Here is a 26,173-nt window from a genome sequence, read left to right as displayed (position 1 = left end):
TGTGTAAATACAATTATGATTTAAAGCACGCCCCTCACAACCTAGTTGTTAACTCTTTGCACTACCACTCCAAAAAACAAATCTTTGTCATCACAAAGCTTGGAGTGATTCAATTAATTAAAGCCATAACCGGCTCCCAAACACCCTTTACATTTGCAGATTAACTACTAGCGCACATTTGCATTTCATTCAGGCAAGCAAGAACCCTGGCACGAAGAGTTTTCACACACAGGAGACTCAATTAATGAAACTTCAGCTGAAGCATTTTAATCATGGAAATTAGACATCCCGGGACAGTTGTCTGTTTCCAAAACGAAAGCAAACGATTTGGATTCTAGACACAAGTGAGGCTGGGGAATGCGCCCCCACCCCTTCCCAGGACTCCATGTCCCCCCTGAGGGTTGCCCCCACAGATTGAAGACCTCTGTCCTTGATTATTAAGTATACGATGACACAGGGTAGCCACATAAAGATAATAGTTTTGGGGGAAAATTGAGTATTATGATGATTAGGAATAATACCTCACCCCCTTGAGACATTGAATTGAAGCAATGTACACAGCTGATGCCAAGGCATTTCAGTGCACTGTTGAGTATTGTTGCCTATTATGAGGCTTATGGGTATGTGAACTCCCCTGTTCTACTTTGCGTTCTTCTCTTTTTGTTACTTTTTTGGTATCAGTGTACGATAAAATGCTCCTAAATATGATGAAAAAGAAAAACGATGAGGTTGGTCTAGCATCTCCTGAGGTTAGTTCTGAGTCAGAAGTTCCTATCTGGTACTTTGGGCCTTGTCCCTACCACAGTGGGGTGGATGTTTAACTAGATAACGGGAAAGCCTCTTGAAACAGGTGGTTTCTATTTGAAAGATGCCAAATTTATGAGGTTCCTTCAGTCGGCTTGTAGTAAGTTCTGTAGTTGAGCCCCTAAAGTCTATAGATTCCCCTCTGTGCTTTTTGAAGTTGAATTTAGTATGCATGATCTGGCGTGCCTTGCTGGATCTCAATTTTCATGATGGCCTGTGGTAAGGAGATGGGGCTTACTTATATTTGCCGGATCAATTCTGCATCTTAGAGGCATTGAAGTCTGGCTGGGTTCTGCTAATACTTTGATTTCAGTGTGTCTTACTTGAAATTGCAGTCTGCTCGGAATATTAAAATGTTGGTCTACGCTGGGTTGGTTTGTGAACAGATCGGAGGCTTATTCCATGAGAGATGAGTTGTTGCCTGTTGGATAGTAGATGAGAGCGCATGGTGGATTTCATTCTACAACTGAAACATTCCAACTTTTTAGCTGCTTGAAATAATTAATGAGGCTTTTTTCCTGTTCATCCAGGGGAAGTCCTTAAGCCTGATCTGCGGTGCTCTTACGTGGCTCAAGGATTTTGAAGAGAAGAAGAAGCGAGAAGAATCTGAAGCCCTAGCAGGAGTTCACACGGAGCAGAATGGAAATGACACAAAACATGGCACTAAGCCTTCAGATCCCCCTGCGGAACCTGACTGGATCACACAGTTTGTGCAGAACAAGGAGGAAAGGGATCTAGTGGATAGGCTAAAGGTTGGCTTCTAATTTTAACTTTGTATTCTGCTTTTTCTAGTTTTGTTTTTTACAGCAACCTTGTTGTGGTTGATCACATTTGTTGACAATGAGAACCTTTTTCAGAGGGCACAATTGGTAACTCTTGGTTTCTGTTAATCTTTGAAGGATATTCTCTCAGTTGGCACTCCTCAGGAAAATGCCCATTTTGTCAATACGGGGGTAGGGAGGGGTGGAGGTGGTGAGAAATCCCCAAAGTCGTGCTTAAGGGGCCCACTTCCAGGTGCACAATGTGCGCTCACAATGATACTTCACATGGCATGCTGCTCACGTCTCTCCAGGTGCAAAGAGGTCCTTAAAGGATACTTCTTTACAAATGCTCATTAGAACTGCCATCTAGTGAAATGCAGGCAGGCAGTGTAAGTCTTAGTTGCTGCACATCTTATGAAAACTGTGGCCTATCCAACTGGGATGCAGAGGGAGGTGTAATCATTAGTGAGTAGAATGATCTTCTGCGGCCAAAATGGTCTGGATTTAATGGAAGTCTTATTTATTTGCATGTAAACAAATGATAGATGTGTATTTGACTCCACTAAAAGTTTGGGAAGCATCAGTGGCCCGACTCATACAGGGGAAATGAGAATGTAATTATGGTAAAGTGAACACTCTTGAAACCATTTTTTAGTGTTCATTCTGATTTATTGGACATAGTTCAATTGTCATAAGACTGCAGAAACAATGTCTAAAAGAATATTTGTTCATTATTCTTTTGTTATATCACTTCCGATACTAAGAAATAAGTATCACACACACGCTTATTTTCAACCGCGAAAAGTACAACTCTGTAAGGGTGGGAAGAGGTAAAGGGCAGATACTAATTTAAACCTTTATGATTTCAGGGATTTGGGTCTCTCTTGGGCCTTGCTTTATGGATAGTTGCTCGTTCATCAGACAGCAACATACAATCCCAACAAAAGAGAAAAGCTCCTCGTTCCAAATTTGGTTCCGCCTAAATCTGACTCCACTTGGTACTGAGGTTCCTGCTTGCGCCAGTGTTTTGTGCTGCTTGTCGCCATGTGAAGGAAAAATCCTTTTCGTCATACCTGATGTGGAGTTTAGCTGAATACCAAACTGAGGAATTGTGCCTGGCTGCTGAAAGTTCCTTTCTAATAGAGTAGCAGCTAGCCAAGGTTTGCTAATTTGAGTTATTCTGCTGAGATCAGGGAGCATCACTATCTTGTTGCCTCAATCTTATCTCTGTGATTTCAGACGCTGCGCGGGTGACAGCCTCTGATCATATTGGGATGCCATGTAGTATAGTAGTAGCCCCCTTATAGATCCCTTTTGTTATTTTGTGGACCTCTTGATTTTATTTGGGCACCCTGTTCCAGCACTTCGACTTGTAGGAACTTTTGAAGCAGGTTTGAAATGTCAGCTGAATTGTCAAATTGCGGCAGGCTTCATTGTCGAGCCTTTACACACCACTCTTCAATCTCCTCATTCCTTGCATGAAACCTTCTCTAAATGCACTCTATTGCTGGAGGGACCCATCCTGTTCTTCCATTTAGCCCTCTAACTTTGTATGCCACTGCTCCATCCCTCCAACGAGGGCCTTTGAAGCAATCATTTTTTTATAGATATCCCTCTTTTGAGGACCCTTTTTGCTCAAAATTGTTAGTAGTGACTGCAACCTTTTTAGTGGTGGCGTCCAACTCTTGTGGTAGGCCCTTCAACAAAGATTCAGCCTGGCTCAGGTAGGCGCTACATGGGTCCTCCAAATTATCTATTTAATCATTGCTTTGCGAGGGGGTGCTCTAACTTAAAGAAAACAAGCATTTACAATGCAATGGTCTCGGCATTGGTAAAGTTAGAGCTATTGGCACTGCTCATGACATTATTTTTGTTTATGTTTTTGTTTTTAAAACATTTAAAGAAACGGCATTGTCATGAGCAATGCCAATAGCTCTAACTTTAACAATGCCGAGACCGTTGCATTGTAAATGCTTGTTACCCTTCATTCTGTGTTGCAACATGTAACAAGATCAGCGCTCGTCAAAGGCACACTTTCTATTACGGCCTCTATCAGGCCCCTTCTGCTTTTGTGATAGCCCACCCTACCACAACAATACATGCCCCCACGTATGCTTTTTACCCAGCGCATGCAGCACTGGTCATATGCACACGTTGAACTCGCGGCATTTGCCCAACTACCATTCCCTCGCTCCCTCCCTATCGTCATCAAGCTCCTCTTGCTTCTTGCTGTTATAACTGCCGCTCGTATTTACTTTTGGTTTTCACCATTCGCTTTTCCCTTTTCTCCCTCCATCTTTACCACTTTCTTCCTGTTATGCACGTCGCTTTTGCCGCCTCAACACACAGTAGTGCCGTTCCATACACACTTCCTTTCCCTACGCGCACAAACACAAACAATGTTATACATTGCCACTTTATATGTTTAACACCACTGCTAAAAACAATACATATTATACATGCCACGCGTTCAGTTACTATGTTTCGTCCCAGTCATACCTTAATGCTTACCTTATATAGTGCCCCTTCTACATTCATTCATATTCGTGCACTCACCCTTTGCCACTTTTTTTCCTACCCTGCGCGCTCATTTGTCCCACCTTAAACACAATAGCTGCCTTCCATACAGCCTTCCATTCACCCTTCATTACAATCTATTTCCTTTTCCAACAGTCTTTCTGCCCTCCATTCTATGCTACAACATTTTCAAAACCAATCTTTTTTATGCACCAGCTCTGGACATACGCTCAATTACTGCTCGCTCGCTCCCTGTCTTCATTAGGCCCCTTCTGCCTCTATTAGGTGCTGCTACTGTTTGCTTTTCCTCTTTAAAAATGCTCCCTCCATTTTTCTCTCCATTAGGGCCCTTTCCAAAGCTCATAAAGCCCAAACGTTTATAACACACTCACTTAAGTTAAAGTAGAAATTTGGAACGGTACAGGAGGGGGTTTGGGGGCGCAGTAAACCTCAGCAAATTATAAAACCAGCAAAAGTGTACTTCAGGTGGAATTATCTAACTCATTCCTTAGCACACAATAAGCTGTATATACTGCATAAGGTACAACCTATAAATATTAACACGCCTCCAACATTCCTAAACTGTACCCTTCTCAAGCTGCCATGCAAAAAAAAAAATGTTTATATGCTACGTATAGCCAATAGGTCTCGCCTTTGGGACCTTGTGTTTAGCCAGAACTTTTGGCCATGTTGTAGAGCATTGTGGCTGCTGTGCATCATATTGAAAAGTTATAATAAAAAGGGTTAAGCATTTTTGTTACCTTTATACAAACCAAGACTACATTATATGCAACAGGACAACCTGATTGGCACTAGAGCCTTGTTATCATTAAAGAAGGCCTTGATGATATGTTCTTATTCTTGGGAGTGTTGAAGATGTTACGCAAAGGCTTTCTACGTGCGAATTGCAAAGTGGGGCATATGCATAATGTGTGCGAAAGGGATTCTTCAGGCCACAAGCACAGCCTGAATAGCAGCGAACTTGGGTTTGGGACCCCATGGTAGCAATGTATCACTCGTGGGTGGTAGGTCGAGCCTTAAAGCTATAAACATGGATTTGTTGAAATCTTTGAAACAATTAAACAGATAGCTCTGTGGGGTTGGCAATTTGTATGTGTTTATACAGTCGAGCATTGCCAGTTTAAAAGCGGTATGAGGTAAAAGCTGCTTCCCAGAGGTGATGCGAGTCCATCGCCTCTAAAGTTTCATTCCTGGCTTGGAAGTTCGCTTTGCAGAGGTCTCTAATTTCTTTCGAGGTAAGAGATTTTACTGTGTTCGGAGCACCCGCTCTTAGAGAGGACAATTACTTAAGGGCGCTTGTACCAGCCCTTGTAATACGAACTCTAAGCGAATTTGTGCAGGTGAGGTGTCTTGCTAGAGATAGAATATGAGACAGAGGACCTTACTGTGAAAGTTGCTCAAGAATGCGCTTAGCTTTCCGGGGAAGCTTACTGATCCAAAGCAAAGTACCCAACCCACAAATGAAACGCGCTAGTCTGGTGTCGGGAGCATGCCGATATTGGACAGTGACATGTCATGCAGTGTCATGATAGGTAAATACCTGTGCTAGGCCGATAAAAGTACGTTGTACTGCACACATCTGCGATATGGTTTGCACGTATAACAAACGCACACCTAGAAAGAACCCCGTCGCCACAAAGGAAGTAATTACATAAACGTTAAATACTGCCTTGATTTTATTTTCCAAGATATAAATTATCCTTGAAATCTATTGTATAAAAAGAGCTTGCACCTAAATAGGTGTGTTAACTTTGTAAAGCAGGTTTGTTAGCTTTGTAGAGCTTGCTATTTGCCGCTTTCCCCTAATCGTGTGGTTGTCAGCTAAATGTGGAGACGCAGTTCCGGTTTTGTTTAATCTACCGCATGGACTGCCGTCCGTGAAAGACATTTCAACCTTCCCCCCTCGAACACACTCCTCTTCGCTCAGCCTCTACAGTATCTCCAAAAGGAAGCAATGAGATGCACACTTTAAACAAGGCAAGCAGGAACAAACACGTCAACACACGGGTCCCAGCAACACCATTATCAATGACAAGTCAGAGCAACACGCATCGCGCAAAAGTGAAACCGCAATGCACAAGTAAACAGACGGCTGACTTTGCTAAAGGCGAATGGAAAGAAAAGCAAAACGATCATCGGTGGCAGACGAGACAAACAAACAAGGAAAATGCCTTACAAATAACGCACAACAGCAAAAAAAGATCCCCACAGCCAGAGAACAATCGTCACAGCCAGAGAACAGCAAAACAATGGCGGCTGGAAGAATCGTAACTTTTTCGGATTCGGTGGCGTGTTCCTGCTGTTCTAAAAGGGCGTGGCTAAAAAGTGGAAAGAACAGCAAGGAACACGCCCCCGAATCTGAAAAAGACGGAGCCTATTTGGAGGGACGGCTCTCTCCTCCAATGGCGGGCCTCCGTTTAGGAAGCCAGCCAATGGAGGAGAAGCAAAAAGAGAGGCAGGCTAAATAGCCACTCTAGGAAACATTAAATCTTCCGACTTCCAGTTCTGCCTTCGGCAGACCGGTAGTCCTCGACCTAAAAAGGTATGTTAGAGGCATATGAGCTGCAGATTACACACTGTGCATAGATCGCCATCTGGTGTTGGGCCTGGATGTTTGCAGTTGTTTTTCGTCTTGGAAAGTCTTTGGAAGTCACAAGGTATGTGACTCCTCCTTTTGATCGTATTATGCATGGGCTTCGGCTCCATCCTCAGATTGTTTTTTTTCCGCCATCGGGCTCGGATGTGATTTCCGCGATCCGGTTCCTAACAATGTCCTGTTCTCCAATCGACGCACAAACCTCACCCCCCTTCGCGGTATTGTTTTCGATCGCGATCCCCTCACTCGACGCGGCTGTCATCGATCAAGACCTTCGATTCCAGTCGTCGACTACTGCTTTCGGGCCTACTCAAGCTCCGGTCCTGGCTAATGGAAAGGACTCCATTCAAGAAGTGCCCTCGATGTGGGTCCAAATTCCCCCACACCGATCTCCACGAAGTATGCAACCTCTGCTTCTCCCCTGAACACGAGGCTCGAGACTGTCCGGCGTGCAAATCCTTCCGGTCCAAGAAAACCATTCGAGACCGAAGGGCACGAAGAACTATGGCACTCTAGTCGACGGCGATCCCGGACGACCTCTTCGGAGAAGGCGTTGACGCTCCGGAAGGACAACACACCGACGAGGGCCTCCATTAGCGCCTCCGAAGCCGACGATTCAGATGTGGAGGACATCACTCCGGCACAGAGGGTCGTGAGTGCTGAAATCCACCCCCCCACACCCTCGACGGCATCGAAAATGGTTTCGGTCACACCTTCGCCTCCGAGCCTAGGCACGACCAAGAACACTGCTTCCCACACCGCACCTTCGGGACCGGTAAAGAAGCTTATTAAGCCTTCCAGCAGCTTGGGCTCGAGCCAGCCCACCGTCGGTGCCGAGAAACACTCCTCCGCACCGACGCCAAAAAAGAAAATGGCCTCCTCCTTGGCACCCAGCTCCTTACCGAAACACTCTGCACCGAAAACCAGCTCAAGCTCCGCGGTACCGACACCATCCCCGGAACCGAGCAAAAAACATAAGGCCACCGACACCCATATCTCGAAGCCGAAAAACCATCTCGGAGCCGAGTAACCAACAACCCCTTTAGAAGCCGCATAGTGCAAAACAGCGCACTAGTGCAGACTCTAAAACCAAAAAACCTACGGCCCGATGCCTTCGGCGTCGATGGACCGGCCACTTTCCGAAGAACTTTTTAAGCCTGATCCATTGCAAAAAATACTGGTCAAGGGTCCTAAGACTGGACATTTGATGCTCAGCATCAAAAAGAGACAGCTGGACAAGCCTGCCCCAGCTCCACCTCCAAAGAACAAAGACTTTGCTACTTCCCCTCTAAGAATACCTTCGTCCCCTCCTACACCCCCTCCCCTTCCACCTCCCCCCTCCTCCACCACCTCCTTCTCCGCCCCCACCTCATTATTCCCCCACACCCTCTCCGGATGATGACAATGACGATGTCTATGATGACATAGGGGACGAGCCCCATGACCAACCTACAGGAGACCCCACTCCCACAGGCTCCCCAGACCCATGGGACGACTATAATATTCCTGACATTCCTAACGTCCCGCAGGATGATCTCTACCCTTCGAGACCATCCCCACCAGAAGACTCATTGGGTTTCAACCACCTACTCCAGAGGGATGCACACTACCACAGTGTGGATCTCCATACCGACCCCGTGGAGGAGGACTTCCTCCTTGATACTTTCGACACGACACACAGAGCCACCTCCATCCTGCCCATGATCAAAGGAGTTATCAAGCACGCACCGGAGGTCTTTAAAGATCCAGTCAGAGCCAGGGTCATCAACCCCCGCATAGACAAAAAATATAAGGCCGCCCCTACAGATCCCGCCTACATCAGAGGGCCAGAACCACTAGATTCCCTAGTAGTGTATACGGCACGAAAGCGAGCAAACTCCCAAGCATCAGGCGAAGCACCACCACCTGATAAGGAGTCCAAACTCTAGGACGCATTGGGCAAGCGCACTGCATCCCAGGCTGCCAACAAATGGCGCATCGCAAATACCTAAGCGCTTCTGGCAAAATTCGACCGGGCCCATTATGACGAACTAGAAGCCATAATGCAACACCTCCCTGACAAATCTGAAAATAGAGCCAATGAACTAATTCAGGAGGGCAAAACCATCACCAATACCTCCATCCGCTGTGCCCTAGATGCAGCTGACACCGCCTCTAGGGCAATTAATACCAGCGTCCTCCTCCATCGCCATGCCTGGCTAAGGATCTCAGGTTTCAAACCAGAGGTGCAAGCTTCCATCCTGAACCACCCTTTTGACCAGGAACATTTGTTCGGCCCAAAATTAGATGAGGCCCTGGAAAAAATGAAGAAAGACACAGATACAGCGAAGTCTATGGGAGCCTTACAATCACACACTCCCAGGCGCTCTTTTCGCCGCTCTTCCTTTCGAAGCACATCCAGAGACTACTCCTCAGACACCGCTTCCACTTCCTATAAGGCCCCTACCCAATCCACCTTTACAAGGGGTTACCAAAGAGGCGGCTACAGAGGCAACAATAACAAAGGCAGAGGCAAGACAAACACCTCCCGCTCTGCCTCCACCCCTACCCAATTACTTCCCTCCACTCCCCCTAGACCATCCCACTCCGGTCGGGGGCAGACTCCACAATTTCCTTACTGTCTGCACTACCATCACCTCAGACAAATGGGTAAACACAAATAATTTGGTCAGGCTATTGCCTCAAACTAACTTCTACCCCCCCAAACATCCCACCCAAACATGTCACAGGAACATTTAACACTACTAAAGCAGGAGGTGATTTCCCACCTACAAAAGGGGGCAATAGAACTAGTTCCTATCAACCAACACAATATAGGGGTTTACTCCCTATAGTTTCTCATACCAAAAAGGGACGACACGCTAAGGCCAATCTTAGACCTCAGGCCCCTGAACCAATATATCCACTCAAACCATTTTCACATGGTCACACTCCAGCGGGTACTTCCCCTGCTCTCCCAAAACGATTTCCTGGCCACTTTAGACCTCAAAGACTCCTATTTCCACATTCCTGTTCACAACGCTCACAGGAAGTTCCTCAGATTTGTGGTGGACGGCCAACACTATCAATTCAAAGTGCTCCCATTCGGAGGCACCACGAGTATTTATCAAGTGCCTAGCAGTAGTGGCCGCACACCTGCGAAGACAACACATCCATGTCTTCCCATACCTAGACGACTGGCTAATAAAAGCCAGCTCATACAACCAGTGTGTACAACACAGGCACACCACTATACAGCTACTTCACGAACTGGGCTTCACAGTAAACCACTCAAAGTCCCATCTACAACCATCCCACGTAAAACAATACCTCAGTGCCACCATAGACGCCTCGAGCGCTAGCCTACCCCAGTCCTGCCAGGATAACAAGCATTCAGGCTCTACGCGCCAAATTTCAGCCACAACACTCTCTTCCAGCTAGAGTGTTCATGCAACTAATAGGGATGATGGCCTCTTGCATATTCATAGTACCTCACGCAAGACTCCAGATGCGTCCTCTCCAAGAGTGCTTAGCACGCCAATGGAACCAGGCCCGGGGTCAGCTGACAGATATGGTGTTGGTAGACGGTCGTACCCATTGCTCTCTGCAGTGGTGGACCACCAAAAACCTTTCTAAAAGGCGAACGTTCCTGGACCCGGTTCCTCAGATAGTACTAACAGCGGACGCATCGCTCTCCGGCTGGGGAGCTCACCTACTACATCACACCATGTAGGGCAGGTGGACACCGCAACAAAAGTTACTCCACATCAACCATCTGGAGTTACTAGCCATATTTTTAGCTTCAAAATCTTTTCAAACACAAATCTCGGGCAGGGCTGACCTAGTCCGCACAGACAACATGACAGCCATGTACTATATACAAAAGCAAGGAGGCACACACTCTCCGCAGCTCTCTCAGCTAGCACAGAGCATATGGAGATGGGCCAGACCCCGAAAAATCTTTCTCCTAGCCCGACATGTCCCAGGAGTCCAAAACACTATAGCAGATCTCCTGAGCAGACAAACTCAACAGATCCACGAGTGGGAACTCCATCCACAAGTTCTTCACCATACTTTCAAAGGTGGGGGCATCCACAGATAGACCTCTTCGCCACCCAAGAAAACGCCAAATGCCCAATCTTCTCCGCCAGGTATCCACACCCATTGTCCAAAGGCAATGCGATATGGATGAACTGGTCAGGCAGATTTGCGTACACTTTTCCGCCTCTCCCACTCATTCCATTAGTGGTGCGCAAACTACAACAACATTCCCTCACACTAATCCAAGTAGCTCCGACTTGGGCCAGACAACTGTGGTACACCACACTGCTGGAACTATCAGTAGTACCGCACCAAAAGCTACACCTCTCTCCACACCTCTTAACCCAGAACCATGGAGAGATCAGACACCCGGACCCAGCTCAGTTTAACCTTGCGATCTGGCTCCTGAAATCCTAGAATTCGGTTATCTAAATCTTCCCCCAGACTGTATGAACGTCATTAGAGAAGCTAGACGTCCTACCACTAGAGCCTGCTACGCAGCCAAGTGGAAACGATTTGTAGTCTATTGTCACAGCAACTACTTCAATCCCTTAGATGTGTCCATTCAACACATCATATGCTATTTACTACACTACAGAGATGCAATCTAGCCTACATGTCTATTCGACTGCACCTTGCAGCCATAGCAGCCTACCTACAAAACAGGCAGCACCTATCACTCTTTAAAATATCAGCCATAAAAGCCTTCATGGAAGGCCTCAAAAGAATAATTCCCCCCAGAGTGCCACCCTCACCTGTGTGGAACCTAAACATCGTTCTCACCAGACTAATGGGGCCTCCCTTTGAACCTCTACACAAATCTGAACTTCAATTCCTAACATGGAAAACTGCTTTTCTAGTAGCCATCACTTCCCTCAGAAGAGTCGGTGAGATACAAGCGCTCACTATTCAAGAACCCTTTCTGCAAATGCACCATAACAAGGTTGTTCTACGTACTAATCCCAAATTCCTCCCTAAAGTCATTTCTCCCTTTCACCTAAACCAATCTGTGGAACTACCCGTATTCTTCTCTCAACCACAGACCGTTGCAGAAAGAGCTCTCCACACACTAGATGTCAAACGAGCCTTACTCTACTACATCGAGAGAACACAACCTTTTCGTAAAACCAAACAACTGTTCGTTTCCTTCTCACCACCACATAAAGGCAACCCCATCTCCAAATCTGGGATAGCTAGGTGGATTATTAAATGCATTCAGATTTGCTACCACAAAGCAAAACGAACGCTATCCGTTCCCCCTAAAGCCCACTCTACACGTAAGATAGGGGCTTCCATGGCATTCTTAGGGAACATCCCCTTAGATGATATCTGCAAAGCAGCTACATGGTCAACACCGCACACTTTCACTAAACACTATTGTGTAGATGTGCAAACTAAGCAACAAGCTAGTGTGGGCCAGGCTGTACTCAAGACATTGTTTCAAACTACTGCAACAGATACTGGTGGTCGCCGCTAAGGAAGGGTACTGCTATATAATCTATGCACAGTGTGTAATCTGCAGCTCATATGCCTCGAACGGCAAATGCTACTTACCAGAGTGCATCAGTTCTTGGCATGTAGAGCTGCAGATCTACACACGCCCACCCGCCTACCTTTATCTGTTCCAGTTTATCTTATTTAGATACACATGGGCGTTTTCACTGTTTCCTACTACGCTCCATCATTTCCCTGCTGGCGAAAAACAATCTGAGGATGGAGCCGAAGCCCATGCGCAATACGATCCAAAGGAGGAGTCACATACCTCGTGACTTCCAAAGACTTTCCAAGAGGAAAAACTACTGCAAACATCCAGGCCCAAAACCAGTTGGCGATCTATGCACAGTGTGTATATCTGCAGCTCTACATGCCAAGAACAGATGCATACTGGTAAGTAGCATTTGCCTTTTTTTCTCCATAGCTCCTTTGTGTTTAATCTCTTTGGGAGACGTGTTGTGTCCCAGGAAGGCAAACACAGCTTGTGGAAGTTTCAGGTCTGCAATTGCACTTTTTTCATGTAGACCAGTTTTCACCAGTCACACCGTGCTACAGTCACTAAGGTTCTCTCGTATGGGATTTCCATTATAGTCCTAAGCACTGAATAGTCCCTCCCACGTGCGGGCACCCCGGAGCAGTTCTTCAATTGTCTTCTTAAGTGTGTAGTTTCACCTTTCTTCAGGAATGCCTGCAAAGACACGTAAGCAAAAGACAGATTATGCAGCCTATATACCTAGGCTACAATGGCCAAATTCTTCATCATGAAGACAAAAAAGGGCCAGAATAAGGTAAATTAGGACAATTTAAGATGATTTGCGAAAGCATGAATCTTCCTCACAAACCCTTTTTTATAATAGATATGAAGGAGAGCAGGACAGAGTAGCCTCCTAGGCTGTCATTATATGGCTAAAAAAGAAGCTGTGCCTTTAAGAATTAAGAGACCACCAGTATCCCATCATGCACAGCGGGTGGCAGTTGCTTCAATTCTTTTTGAAGGTCATGTGTTAATATATGTAGATTACATGAATACCTCCGTCTATTCCACCGGGAGGAGGGAGGGCTGTTTATGACTAATAGAAATTCCCCTACAAGAGAACAGGAGATATAGTTAAGAAACTATTCCTTCTGTCATAGGGGATTTCCTTTTATAGTCCTAAACACTGAAAAGAGTAGCAAGCCCATCCCCATATAGCGTGGTGGATGAGACAGAGGATCAAATGGGAAGCTTAGGCAAATAGATTTCTGATGGAAGCCTGCCCTATTTGAGCATCTGCTCTAGCATCAGAATCTAGGCAGTAGTGCTTAGAGAATGTATGCACTGATTTCCAGTTAGCTGATTTGTAAATTTCTGGAATAGGGCTATTGCTTAATAAAGCAGCTACTTTCCCCCTATTGAAGTGTGCTTTAGGCCTTGCTGAGAGTGTTTGGTTCTGGAATACAACACTTACATTTGTGTGTTGTGCCTGGTGGTAGTAAACTCCCTTGTTCAAGGACCATACTTGTCCAGAAGGACTTTGAAGTTCGGTATTGACAATCCTGGCATTTATTATGCTTAACTAAAGTTGTTTTCCTCTATACCCTCCATACAATAATAGCTACAGTCCTGTGCCAACATTGCCAGCTTCTCAGACTTCATGTGCTTTAGATGGTTGATGTACGTCTCTACCGTGATATTCTTCATGCATGAAGTATTAATAAAGCACATCTGTGCAAACCTGTGACCACAGCAAAGCTGGCAATAGTTACAGATTGCTGACTGCACTATATCATAGGACACCCTAAATATCACCCTATTGTTCCAAGCTTTCATATGGTACAGCTTTGCTGCCGCTTCTGAAAGGCATCATTTGGTAATGGAGATTTCCCCTATGTCAGTTGTGTACGAAGATTAAATGGGATTGTCAAAAATAAAGTAAGCTAGACATGTGGTCCTTTGTTTCTCCAGCAGTTTCCTCCCTGACCACACTAGGCTTCTCACTTGGTGCTCTGATCTTCCCCACTCTGACCCCTTGTGCACCTTGTAGTGCCTCCCTGTACCTCTTAAGCACTACTGATGTGGGGGCCCCTCTCACTCTTCACTGATTGCAGAGGTACCCCAAAATAAGCATTGGAGGCTTGGTGCTCCTCCAGAGAATTTGTCTCCTTCACTACGTTCCTCATCACATTCTTGCCATGCTGCACCAACTTTATATGCAAGTAAACAGTGTCAGCACAAAGTGGTATGATAAGGGATCACCCGAATGCCTGGAAGCAGCTATCAAATTGGTGTTGTTGCTTGAGTCACATAGTCCTACCCTATAAAATCACAAGCATTGGCGCGTGGTACATTTAGATACGCTCAGTCTCTATATCGTTGAAACCCTTTGCTGCAGTGGAGTTCCGTTCATCTTTACCACCCGACGATTCATCTATGAGATTGGCCTGAGCTGTTTCCACGGAACTCTAGCATTGGGCTCTCAGGCTTCTTGAGCTGTGCAGGAGGGAACATTGCCTCATCTCCATTATAAGCCATTGCTGAAAACTCTCTCTGTCTATTGGCTGGTCTGCATAGGGGGCATAGAAGTATCACCTGTGGCTGCAGACGTACATGATGGTAATGGTGGTCTCGGAACAGGTAAAGGGTTTGTGAATCCACTTTGGTTGCAGTTGTCCTTGCTGTTGAGTTGTTTTCTTTCCCCAAGTGGTAGTGGTCTGTGTTCACCTGGACAATTAGGCCCATAGGGCAGAGGTGTAGAATGCCTATAGCCCGATGCCCAAGGCATATTGTTTGGGTTCAAGGACAACAAGTTTTCATGTTTAATTTGCCTTTGGGACAAGTAGGCTCAACTCCTGCAGTACAACCCCTTTGTCAGCCAGTTTACAGTACCACATTATGGATCTTGGAAGGGATTGCCTTCAGTTAAAGTAACATTTGTATCCATATATGAACACTGTTCAAACTTGTATTTATGGTTCCTTAATTCAAAGTCCTTATTATTTTGGTGAGCACTCTAGGGAAATGTTGTAAGCTTGGGCTGCACTGCTGACAGTGGTACCAGTATAAAAATATGTACACATTTGCAAAATTTAACATTATACCCTACATATAATGCTTTTAGAATGCTCCCTAATTAGATGCAAGAATTTTCAGACGATTGAAAGCTAGAGTGATGATTTGCTTTCAAAATAAAATGTTGACACAAATATGCAAATAGGGAAAACCTGTTTTGCTACACTACTGTGAGATTTTTGGTAATATTTTTTTGAAGCATCATTTACTAACATGTGTTGATACATGCTAGTATTTCCAAAAATATTTTTCAAGGAAAATCATTGTAACCAAGGGCAATAAGTTAATGGGAAACATGAAAATAAACTAGCATTGGCAAAGCCAGTTGGTCTGACATTGGTGGTCAGACTTTTGGTTTTGTCAATGTGTGTCTTGTTTTGACATGGTTTTTGTAAAACTTTATTGTTGTGGGAGCCTCCTCATTATAACAAACATTGACAAAAAGCAAACCTAGTTTTTGGTCTCCAAAAGCACACATTGCCACAGTAGTCCCTGGCACTCAACAAAACTACATTGTGTGCCAATTTGCTGGTTGTGAAGGAGCAGAATGCGGTCCCTCACAGCGATGGACAGAGAGATAGACTTTTAATAAAAACAAAAAGTCTTGGTTAACACCAGACATAATTAGGGGCCCATTTCCTAAAGAAAGTCACAAAGTGCACCCATGAGATATGTGCTTGCGTTAGTACAGATTTAGGGCTTTCGGGGGGAGGGGTGTTGTGAAGGGGAGGGGGGGCGGTGTGGCTTGGATGCCAAATATGGCAAACGCATGAGCCTGCTGCTCTGCGCCGGCCCAATTATAATCCTGCAATATCTGGCAGCAGAGCGAGCAGTGAGTTCTGGGCAAGCTGTCCACCCTTCCAGAGAGCTACGTACCCCGAGTATACAGGGTCGAAACCACGAAATCGCCACAATGGCGGTCAAGAGTCCGTGTCCGGTCGTGAGCCGAAACCAACAAAATGGCGGTCCTGGTTGGCGGAGGCCAATCAGCTTGAAGTATGGAGGGGCTCGTCGCTCTAGGAAGTAACCGCAACTGGTGAGCGACGGAACAGCAGCAGACCTGAAGGAAACTTGGGGGCAGCCCACCCCGGCTGCAACGTAGCGAATCTTAGGAAGAAAACCAAAGCCACTCTGCAACAGAAGACTGGTGGAGATGCTGTGACATTCTGGGAGCTGTGGCGGCTCATACGAGCAGGAAACGGCCACTGGACACCTACCTGGATGGGTGACCACCTACGACTGCTGGCGAGGCCAGAGGAGAGACGGAGCTCCAGCCGAGACCTGGCCTGGGCTGGCATGGTGATGCCATCTGAGACCTATGTCATACTTTCCGGGCCGAGACTCTACAGGCCTCCAAGCGGGTGAACGATGGGGAGGAGCTGTGATTACTCGGTCGGACTCAGGGGCCTGGGCTGAGCGTAGCGGAGGGAATGGCCCCCACCTTGGACAGTTGGTGAACCTGGGCCATTGCTGACCCGAGTAAGAGACCTCCCCACAACCTAGTGTTTCTCCCGAGGCAGCTGCCCCTTTAGTCTTGGACACCCTACACCATCTGGGGAGATTTCCACTGGACTCTCCCTCATGGGAGCGCATGATTTCTGCCTGGTGACAGGGGCCCTTGGAGAGACACGAAGGGTGGAAGACGCGCACCCCCCTGAAGAGGGCGTCTGCAGAGGTGATCGAGGGTTGGCCAGGACTGCAGGAATTCGGGGCCCGGTTCGGGGCCCAGCAGTGAACCGGTGACCATTCTGAGAAAGAAAGAGGAGTGAATGATCTCCCCACACCCCTTTGCACTTTGCTCTTCCTATCTGGAACACTGACACATGCCGATTGGGACCGGGACTCTGTCTGGAACCCTGGACAGGCTCGCGGAAGGCTGGGTTGAGGATAGACTAACGTGAGGGACCATGGGTGCAACACCATTGTAGACTCTAGACTTCCCTAATGGACGCGATGTCCCCACCCCGCACCCCTTGAAGAATTCCATATACCTGTTTGGGGTGGCTGGGAGATCTGCGTGGGTCCTGGACCTTGACTCTTTCCCCCGTGGCAAAGCAAGAACCCCAGACTGTGGCCTCCTCCAGCTATTTACGCACGATTTGCCTCTGCGCCCGCCTACTGTTTAGGTTGAGAGTTCCTTACTCCCATCAGCGAGTGGCATGTTACGTATTGCACAAAAAGGCGACAAGGGAATCACTGGGAACGAGATGGAACTGGTGACTTTCTACTTATAAAATCAATATTAGGGTGGCACCTCTTGTTGATATCCCTTGGAAGGTCCTGGAACACCTCTCTTTGTGGAGATGGGAAAGCCAGGAGTAAAGGCGGCCGGAGCGCCAACAGATTTGGGAGACGACGCCATTGAACAACCACCAGAAGCTCCGGCAGTAGTAGACCCGGATCAGCAGCAACTGGTCAAGATACTTGAGGCCATAGCGGACACCAAGACCACCCTCCACCTGGACATTAGCATTGTATTGGTTGGGCTGGGACTGCTTTGTGCGGAAGTTTGTAAACTAGCGGAGAGTGTGGGGATAGCAGAAACCTCCATTGCAAATCTTCACTCGGCGCAACAATCGCTGACACATCAGGTTGAAGATCTCCCTGAGCAGGTTCGCACCCTAGAGCGCAGGGCAGAAGATGCCGAAGGGCATAACGGGAGGAACTGCCAGAGGGGACAGAAGGCAAAGACATGATAACATTCCTTGAAACCTGAGTTTGCACTATGGTGGCCTCTCCACTTTCTTCACCCTCGAGAGGACACACCAGGTCCCTGCACACCCGTCCCGGGTTGCCCACCGCGCCTGGTAGTGGCGAGACTCCTGCATTTGAGAGACCGGTATACCCTCCTGCAGAAAACGAGAATTGATGGCCCATTCATGAGCGATAATAGCAAAGCATCAATCTTCCCTGATTACACCCCGAGGTGCAGCGGCGAGGAGCCTCATTCACTGAAGGAAAGAAGGCACTACGTGAAGATGGTTTGCAATACTCCCTAATGGTCCCAGCTAGAATCCGTATATTACTTGACTGAATAACTCATTTCTGCGATGACCCTGGGGTGGCCTGGAAGTGGCTGGAAACCTGTAAGTCGGGAGGACTGCTGCCAAAGGCAGACTCTGCTGCCGCGCGCCGGGACTTCCACACCAGGAAAAGGGCCTGAAAGAGACCTAAAAGAAGACCATCTAAGAAACTGAGCCCATCTCAAACACGGACGGAAAGATCTGCTGCACTCCACGTAGTGGCCGAAATCATGAAACCTAGAGAGTCTGCCTCGGAGGCTGACTCGCCCTTGGTGAAGGGAACTGAGGACTCTGAATCAGATTCCTCCCGAACAGACAGTGTCCGGATGCCTACAGTCACCCCCAGAACGGCAGATGATCTCTGAGCAAAGCGGTCCTGCTAGATGGGGTAGCGCATAGAAGTGAAATGGAATGCTCTTTGGATATCTTGAGTCAAAGGGCTGGATTTATTGTTGCCTGGGCTGTCGCGAGTCGGCATGACTTCTACGGCTTGTGAGCCGTAGCCTACCCCCACTCAGAAGACCATAACTGGTTGGAGTCTTCTGCTGAGACCGATGCACGGTTTGCAGTTTGTGATGCTGGCTGTTGCCAGACTGCTCGGAGGAAGGGAGTTCGGATTTGCCGGTGTTTTTTTCTTTTATTGTTTTATGTTCTGTTGCAGGGAAGGTGAAAAACCATTTCTTGAAGGTGGGAGTGGCTGGCGGGAGGTGGGGAGTTTGCACTGGGGTTGAATTCCTCCAAATGGCGTCTGCACATTACACACTGAAATTTCTGACGTGGAATATAAGGGGGATGGAGACGACTGCAAAACGGCATAATATACATAGATCCTTACGCAGAAGGGGGGTGCAGATTGCTTTATTACAAGAGACACATCTTGTACAAAGTGAGGTAGCGAAATTGCGCAGATGATGGAAAGAGTAGATCTTTGTCGCTTCCTATTCTGCATATACCAGGGGGGGTGTTAAGCTGGATAAGTACCCTTTGAACCCTTACACACCTTGGTGGATAGAGAGAGCAGATACATATTCCTGGAAGGGAGGCTGCTCAGACACGAAATCACCCTGTACACAAGATCACCCTGGGCAGTCTGTCGGGGTCTCTGGGCCCACATAGCTGAAGTAACGTTGTCTGACATGATCATGGGAGGCGATTATTAACTGTGCAGCTAACACCACACTAGACTGTCGCATCCCCCATTTCCAGGAGCCCAGGCCCACCGCAAGGCGGTAGGATTCAGGGATGGGATGGGACATTGGGGGTTAAAGGGCATTTGGAGGACACAACACTTGGACGACAGACTACTCGTATTACTCCTCCTATACATCAGTTACATACTAATATAGATGCTTTTATTTGCTCCTCAGGCTTAGGGCATTCCATCACACACACCGAGTACCTGGGGTGCGCCTTTTCAGATCATAGTCCCTTACTGATATCCTTTCAACCTGTAGGGAAGCGCCCACTTCTCCCATTGTGGCGCCTAAACCCACTGATGTTGAAAGACCCTTGTTTCAAAGAGTTCCTGGGTTCCCCCAATTGACGCTTACTTTACCACCAATACACACACAGCATCCACAGTGCTGATGGAGTGGGAAGCATTTAAAGTGTTGACACTGGGATTTTGCCTGGGACAATCGATTGGAGCGCAGTGAGAACTACACCAGGAACTCTGGGAGCTAGAGGACAAAATCACGGGTTAGACAATGCACAGGGCCCGGGCAATGGAAACCAGGGGGTTCTGAAAGAAACACAAACATTATACCATTAAGCTCTTCAAATACTGAGGTGTTATGATTACAGGGGGAACCTTACCAATGTGCAGAAGCAGAGGGGAGACCTGGACACTTACTGGCATGGTTGATTAAACTAGAAACATGAGGTTCTCCGATTTACTCCTGTTCGAACAGGAACGAACCAATCTATCTATGACCCAGGGGCTATTAATACCCTGTTCCGTGATTATTACGAATCTATATATAAAACACCCCACCAGGTTCTACAAGAAGAACAGAGCGCTTTTCTGTCCCTTTTGCCACTTGGCTTGCTATACCAACAAGTGAAGTCCGCGTTGAACGGCCCCGTCGAAACTCATGAAATGCGGGTGGCAATTAAGAGCATGGCCACAGGTAAGAGCCTATGCCCAGACTTTCTTCCTACTGAATTTTACTCTGTATACGCAACGAAACAAGCTCTCTGCCTGGAGATAAAATATGCGACTCGGGCAGTGCTTAATTTGTGCCGGTGCTTTCCGGTGCTAAGCACGGCACTTATTTCTCAAGGCCGGGTCTACTGCAACAGGCGGCTGCCTCCACTATTCGTAAATAAAAGAAAAACCCACGGAGTTGCTTTCATGAAAGGCTTTGAGTCACTCGGGCGACTCCCTGCATCTGTCTGGGATGCACTGGAGGTCCTGCTCCCTAAGACGACTTCAGAAGGGGCTCAGGTCACTGATTTCCGACCTCCCTCCATGCTCAACATGGATTTTAAAATCCTGAGGAAGATACTTGCGCTCCGTTTGCTACTGCACATGTCTACGTTTATCCATACAGACCAGAACGGTTTTATTCCAGCCCGAAGCACCTCCTTTAACTTATGCAGACTATACTCAGTGCTTTATCATCCTGGAATTAGGCTTTCTCCTAGGGCGGCCCTCCTGTCAGTAGACCTGGAGAAGGCCTTTTACAACATGGGACTTTGTGTTCGAAACTATGAAGCGCAAAGGTTTGGGTGATGAGTAGGTGAAATGGGTGAAGGTACTTTACGAACACCCCACGGCCAGGGGTGCCCACTATCACCCCTCTTATTTTCCCTGGTGATAGAAACACTAGCAGCGCTGTTTCGTCTGGGAGGCTAACGGAGTGGATTTGACAGTTGGGGGGCCATGCCCATATCATTTCTCTTTATGCTGATGACCTCCTGATATATCTTAGTGACGTTGTACAGAGTTCTGCAGTGGCACTAGACCTCCTAGATAGATTTGAACGCATGTCTGGCTTATGTGTTAGTAAAAATAAGACCTATCTTTTTCCCATGTCACCGACCATCCTCCGCCCCATTGACCTTCCATCAGATCTTAACTAGGCTTCCTCTCACTTTAGATACTTGGGAATACACATTTTCCACTCACTAGGAGATCTAAGAGAAGGGAACCTCGGACGAGCTCTTAGATTTCTCAGATTCTGTGCCCCATTCTGGTGTTCCTTGCGTCTTCTGATCTCTATGAAATATTAAATGAAATGTATGGGAAAAGGGGCATCAGAGGGTGTCCTTGGCAACACTGTGGCATCCCATAGCAGAGGATGGCCTGGGAGTGCCGAACTTTGAACTCTATTTCTTGTCTTCTCAAGAATACTGACATAGAATTACTGTATGTTTCAGCACTTAAGCAAGACTGGACAAGACTTTGAAAACTAAAGTCAGCCATTCTTAGTTGTTACACGGTGAGGGTGAGCTAAGGTGCCTTTTGTCCCTTTCATCCCTTCTAGCTCTTATTTTATGAGTAAATAACAATATCTATTATTGTTTATTCATATTGTTCTATTCTGTGGTACCTAAAATGTTTTTGACCATTTATGACTAAAATAGGTTGTAATTATCTGTAACTTTGTCTACTCATGAGGGTTATCTTCTAGACTGAAAATGGATGGGGGAAATGTTTCAAGAATTTTCCATACTTTATATAATCTTCATTTTTTTCATGACCATTTATAAGGTTGTAACTTGCGGAACAGTTAAGGTTTGTCTGCAAGAGCAAGCTTTCTGCTTGATAGCCTCTAAAACCAGAATCAACTTGCTATTCTAGTCTCATGTTTATGAATATCAATGTAGATAGTATGCTGAAAACGTTATTTATCTGTGACACCAGTCCTCCATCTTGGATATCTCTATCAAATTCATAAAAGCTCTTCTTTCTCCTTAAGTGAGCCACTGTAATGGAATCTGTTTTCTAAAAGTCTCTTCTTTGTTCACTAGATCATCAAAACAAACAGATTTCACCTACCACTGTGATGCATCTTGGGCTTGTGGTGTTTCTTGGTTACCATAAACTGAATTTCCTGTTTAAGCTATGACCTACCTATGGTTACAGTTTCCTTTAATTTTTTTTGCTAAAAGTGAGAGAATAAAACACTTTATTTGACCAGCAATGCATTTGCAAGTATTTTCAAATTCCTTTTGAGTATTTTTTTCTATTTATTGAAATGTCCTGGGATAAAGCATATTTTTTTAGAAACAAAATCTTATATTTATGAATTTAATCGACATACTTGGAGATCTGGTATTGCAGGCAACACTTTTTTTTGTCACATGCGTTTTGTAAAATATTACGGCGACCTAGTCTGCGTTGTATGTTGCAATTACGTTTGGAAATACGTTTACCCTTGATGCGCTACAGATTAACGGAGTTGCATTTGTGCAGAATATACACTTTTGGGTAAATGTCTCCTTTTTTCATTTTTCTCCATAGGAGGAGCAGATAAAACGAAAGAAGAGGGAGGCCCGTCTGGAAGAGATTCGCCACAATGTTCAACTGAAATATGCCTCTAAAAGAAAGGTGAGTTTTGAAGAGTGGATCTGGTCTTAATATCCATGATTTTCCTCTGCTAAAATATCCAATACTGCTACTATCCCTATGTACCCAAATCAACTAGTTTGTGTAGCACCATGCCATAAGAAATCCATATATTTAGGAGAAACTCAAATACTTTCAAAACAAACAATAAATCCTTTTACAATTTCTTTTTTTAAATGTATTGTCTCAGTTGTGATTGCAATTCTTTAACCTTCAGCATTTAAAGTATTTCTTCCCATTGTAGGACCAGCAGATACATGTACCTCTTTATCAAGATTTCAATCATTCATTGTTTCCAATCTTATCCAAGCTATTTTATAATTACATCACTACGTTTTTTTTATATATAATTTTTATTGTTTTTTCAGAAAATAAACAGCATACAGCAATCTGGAGCCACATGTAGAATTGTGACTAGCGAGTACCTCCCACATGATTTACACATTCAACAAACCTATCTATCGAGCATCCAGAGTGCCCCCAACAAGTACATACTGACCCTCCGGGTCAATTTTTACCTGTTTCGTTTCAAAAGGGATCTTGGGTGCCACCCAAATCATGGCCCCTCTCGTATAGCTAGAATAAGTGGTCGCAAAGATCTGTCTACGACGAAGGCAGATAGGCAGCTGTCCCAAGTATGGGTCTCCTGCAGAAAAGCCACTGAGACTCCATATCAGCACAGGTGCGAGTGCACCCTAAGTCTCTTGACTACATGACCCAGTCCTCTTACGTTCCATGTCATACACTTCCAATCAGAAGCCATCCCTTGCATGTTCCTACAGTAGACCCCCTGCTGAGAGGCCCGCCTGCCATCCTTTCCCGCACCACAGCACACTTGCAACATTAGTTTAGTATGTTCATTCTTCCTTTTGACCCGAGCCAAAACTGTCCCCCCTTGAACATAAACAAGACCCAATCCTTGTGCAACCCCCCTCCCACCAGCTGGAGTCCAAACTGGAGAACCTTCCCCAATTAGGCCCCCAACTATGTTCCACCGCCCCATCCCCCTGAGGAGACAACGGTCTAAGCCCTCGCATTCGCATTTAACAATGAGCCCCACATCTCACGAGTGGCGAGGCCTAAGCGCTTCGCCTGCTCAGTAGGACCGTGGCCAACCATGAGCCTCCCGCTGACCGCAACCTCTAAGCATCAAACAGACATGCATATAAGTTAATGAGTTTACCAGGAAACCCAATCTACCCACCCACCCCAATTCCGTTACATTAAGTGGCAATTATGACGCATCATGCATACAGTATCAGTGGCAGCAGTAGATCAGAGCAAAATAGACCATCAGTTCAGTACATTGGAAAGAGGAGGGGAACCTTGCCACTGCTCCTCGTCCCGTATCGTCCCTCTCCTTCTCTCAGTCTATGGCCCCTTTACATCAGCCTTTTGTAGTTGCACGGGATGGCTAAGGTTCATGTGTGTCCGGAATGCAGTTAGAGTCTGCCATTGTGCCATAAGGGCAGACAAGCATTCTGCCTACGCAGCTGGCGTTTGAATTTGGCAATGAATCTGCAGAGTGCCGTCGCATCAGTTTACTCTATCTTGGCGTCCCCTGGCTTGTGCGTGGGTGGTCCTGGGAATTACGGTGTTGTGCCACACCCAGCGTGTCTAGCCAGTCCTTGGCCTCCGACGGGCTTGTGAAAAAATATGCTTTTCCCTTATGTTGTATTCTGAGTTTGCTGGATACATGAGGCTGTATCTCATGTCATTGTCTCTCAGGCACTTTTGCGTTTACCAGTATTCTTTTCGTGGGTCTTGAACCTTGCGAGTGTAGTCCGGGAATATCATTCATTATGGCTTGACCATTGAACTTAGGTGCTCCATGCACCCTGGCATTTTGCAGAATTGTGTCCCGGTCCGAGAAATTAAAAAAGCGCGCTATGATTGCCCATGGTGGCGCTCTAGGCCGGGGAGGAGGGTCAAGCGCTCTGTGAGCTCTCTCAATCGTGAAAGATTTCGAGAGTCTTTTTAGGCTTAATGTGTTCATGATCCAGTCCTCCAAGAAAAGCTCTACAGACTGTCCCTCTGCTTTCTCAGAGAAGACCACAAGGCTGACCTGTGCTTCCAGGCGTATGGAGTGTGCCCGCAACTTTGCCTATGTTTTCTGAAGGGTAGCCACCTCTGATTGTTAGGTCGAAACCCCTTGTTCCATGTCTGTTACTCTATCAGAGATTTTGCAGACATGGGCACGTAGCAGACCCACTTCCAGCGCCATAGTGTCTGTTTTGGCAAGGATGAGCTCTCTGGATCCCTTTAGTTTCGGCAGAAATTTCTGCCATAGTTGGAGGACCTTGCTCCCCCTCTGTGGCAGGCGGCACTGTGCCACCCGCGCTCCAACAGATTGTAGTGGTGTCATATAGCTGTTGATCTTGTTTGTTTGCACTGACTCGACTCCCTTATCTTTGGCCATAACTGTTCCGGCTGCGTTGTCCGTGCCTTATGCCGATTTCGTTTCGCCAGACCCAGTGCTCAGTCTTATTAAGTTCCAGAACAGCAAACCCTCCTAGCAGCGGTTCCAGGGGAGATGTGGCACCCGGCGGGAGGTTTTGCACCAGATATTCTCACTGTTTTTCTCTGTGCGCACCCTGAGACACCTCTGTCGCTAGGGTCCGCTCTTGTCACACATCGGCTGCAGGTCGCAGCCTTCAGTTCCATTTCAAACGCCATTTATTCACTGTATACCACTGTTCTTATTGCCCTTACTTTTATCTATGCGTGGGCTACGACCCACCAACCATGAGACGACCAGGTAGCCAGTGCTGGGTTTAGTGCCCCTTTAAGTGTTCACTGGTTTTATCGAGGCTGTCCTTGAGGATTCGTCTCCTTTAAGTGTCGGGGCAGGGGGGCGTTCACCAGGCCATGTCTCTTCCGTCGTTCCTGCAGACCACCAGCCGTGCCAACAGCATTATACCCGTCGCAGGTTGGTGCTCCGGTTCTCTGTGTCTGAACCTCAGACCCCCGGTACACCACCTGCCTGCCGAGCCCCCAATGCCCTGGGGGCAGCCAGGGGCCCTCGACTGTTTACCACTCCCCAGCGGGGAGACCATACCAGGGTCTCCATGCGAGCCAAGGGGGCCACCGGACCTCCGCCTTGATCGCACACCACAGTTTCTCACTGTGCGGCTCAGGACAGTCCGTTTTTTAGGTCTCCGCTGGCGTGGGCTGCACACATGCGCAGTCCCGCTGGCGAGATTTAACGTTTTGGAGGAGTTTTGGTAAAAGGTTTTAAGCCCCACCCCTCTTTTCCATTGGCTGGCATCACCGTGTATGCTAAACGGTGGCCAGTCATTGGAAAAGAGCTTGTTG

General features: G+C 46.8%; 1 protein-coding gene across 4 annotated transcripts in view; it reads left to right on the top strand.

The window, feature by feature from the left end:
- The window catches only part of DDX11 (DEAD/H-box helicase 11), a 652,402-nt gene that overhangs the window by 61,250 nt on the left and 564,979 nt on the right, over window positions 1-26,173 (top strand). For all 4 annotated transcript variants that reach the window (XM_085652300.1, XM_085652298.1, XM_085652299.1 and 1 more), the window contains exons 3-4: window positions 1,335-1,556; window positions 22,754-22,840. In XM_085652300.1, coding sequence (XP_085508426.1) covers window positions 1,335-1,556; window positions 22,754-22,840 — 309 coding nt within the window. The remainder of the gene's footprint in view (window positions 1-1,334; window positions 1,557-22,753; window positions 22,841-26,173) is intronic.

The sequence above is a fragment of the Triturus cristatus genome, chromosome 4_1 (assembly GCF_964204655.1).
Source record: "Triturus cristatus chromosome 4_1, aTriCri1.1, whole genome shotgun sequence".
Lineage (NCBI taxonomy): Eukaryota > Metazoa > Chordata > Amphibia > Caudata > Salamandridae > Triturus > Triturus cristatus.
This window is presented reverse-complemented; position numbering and strand designations above follow the sequence as displayed.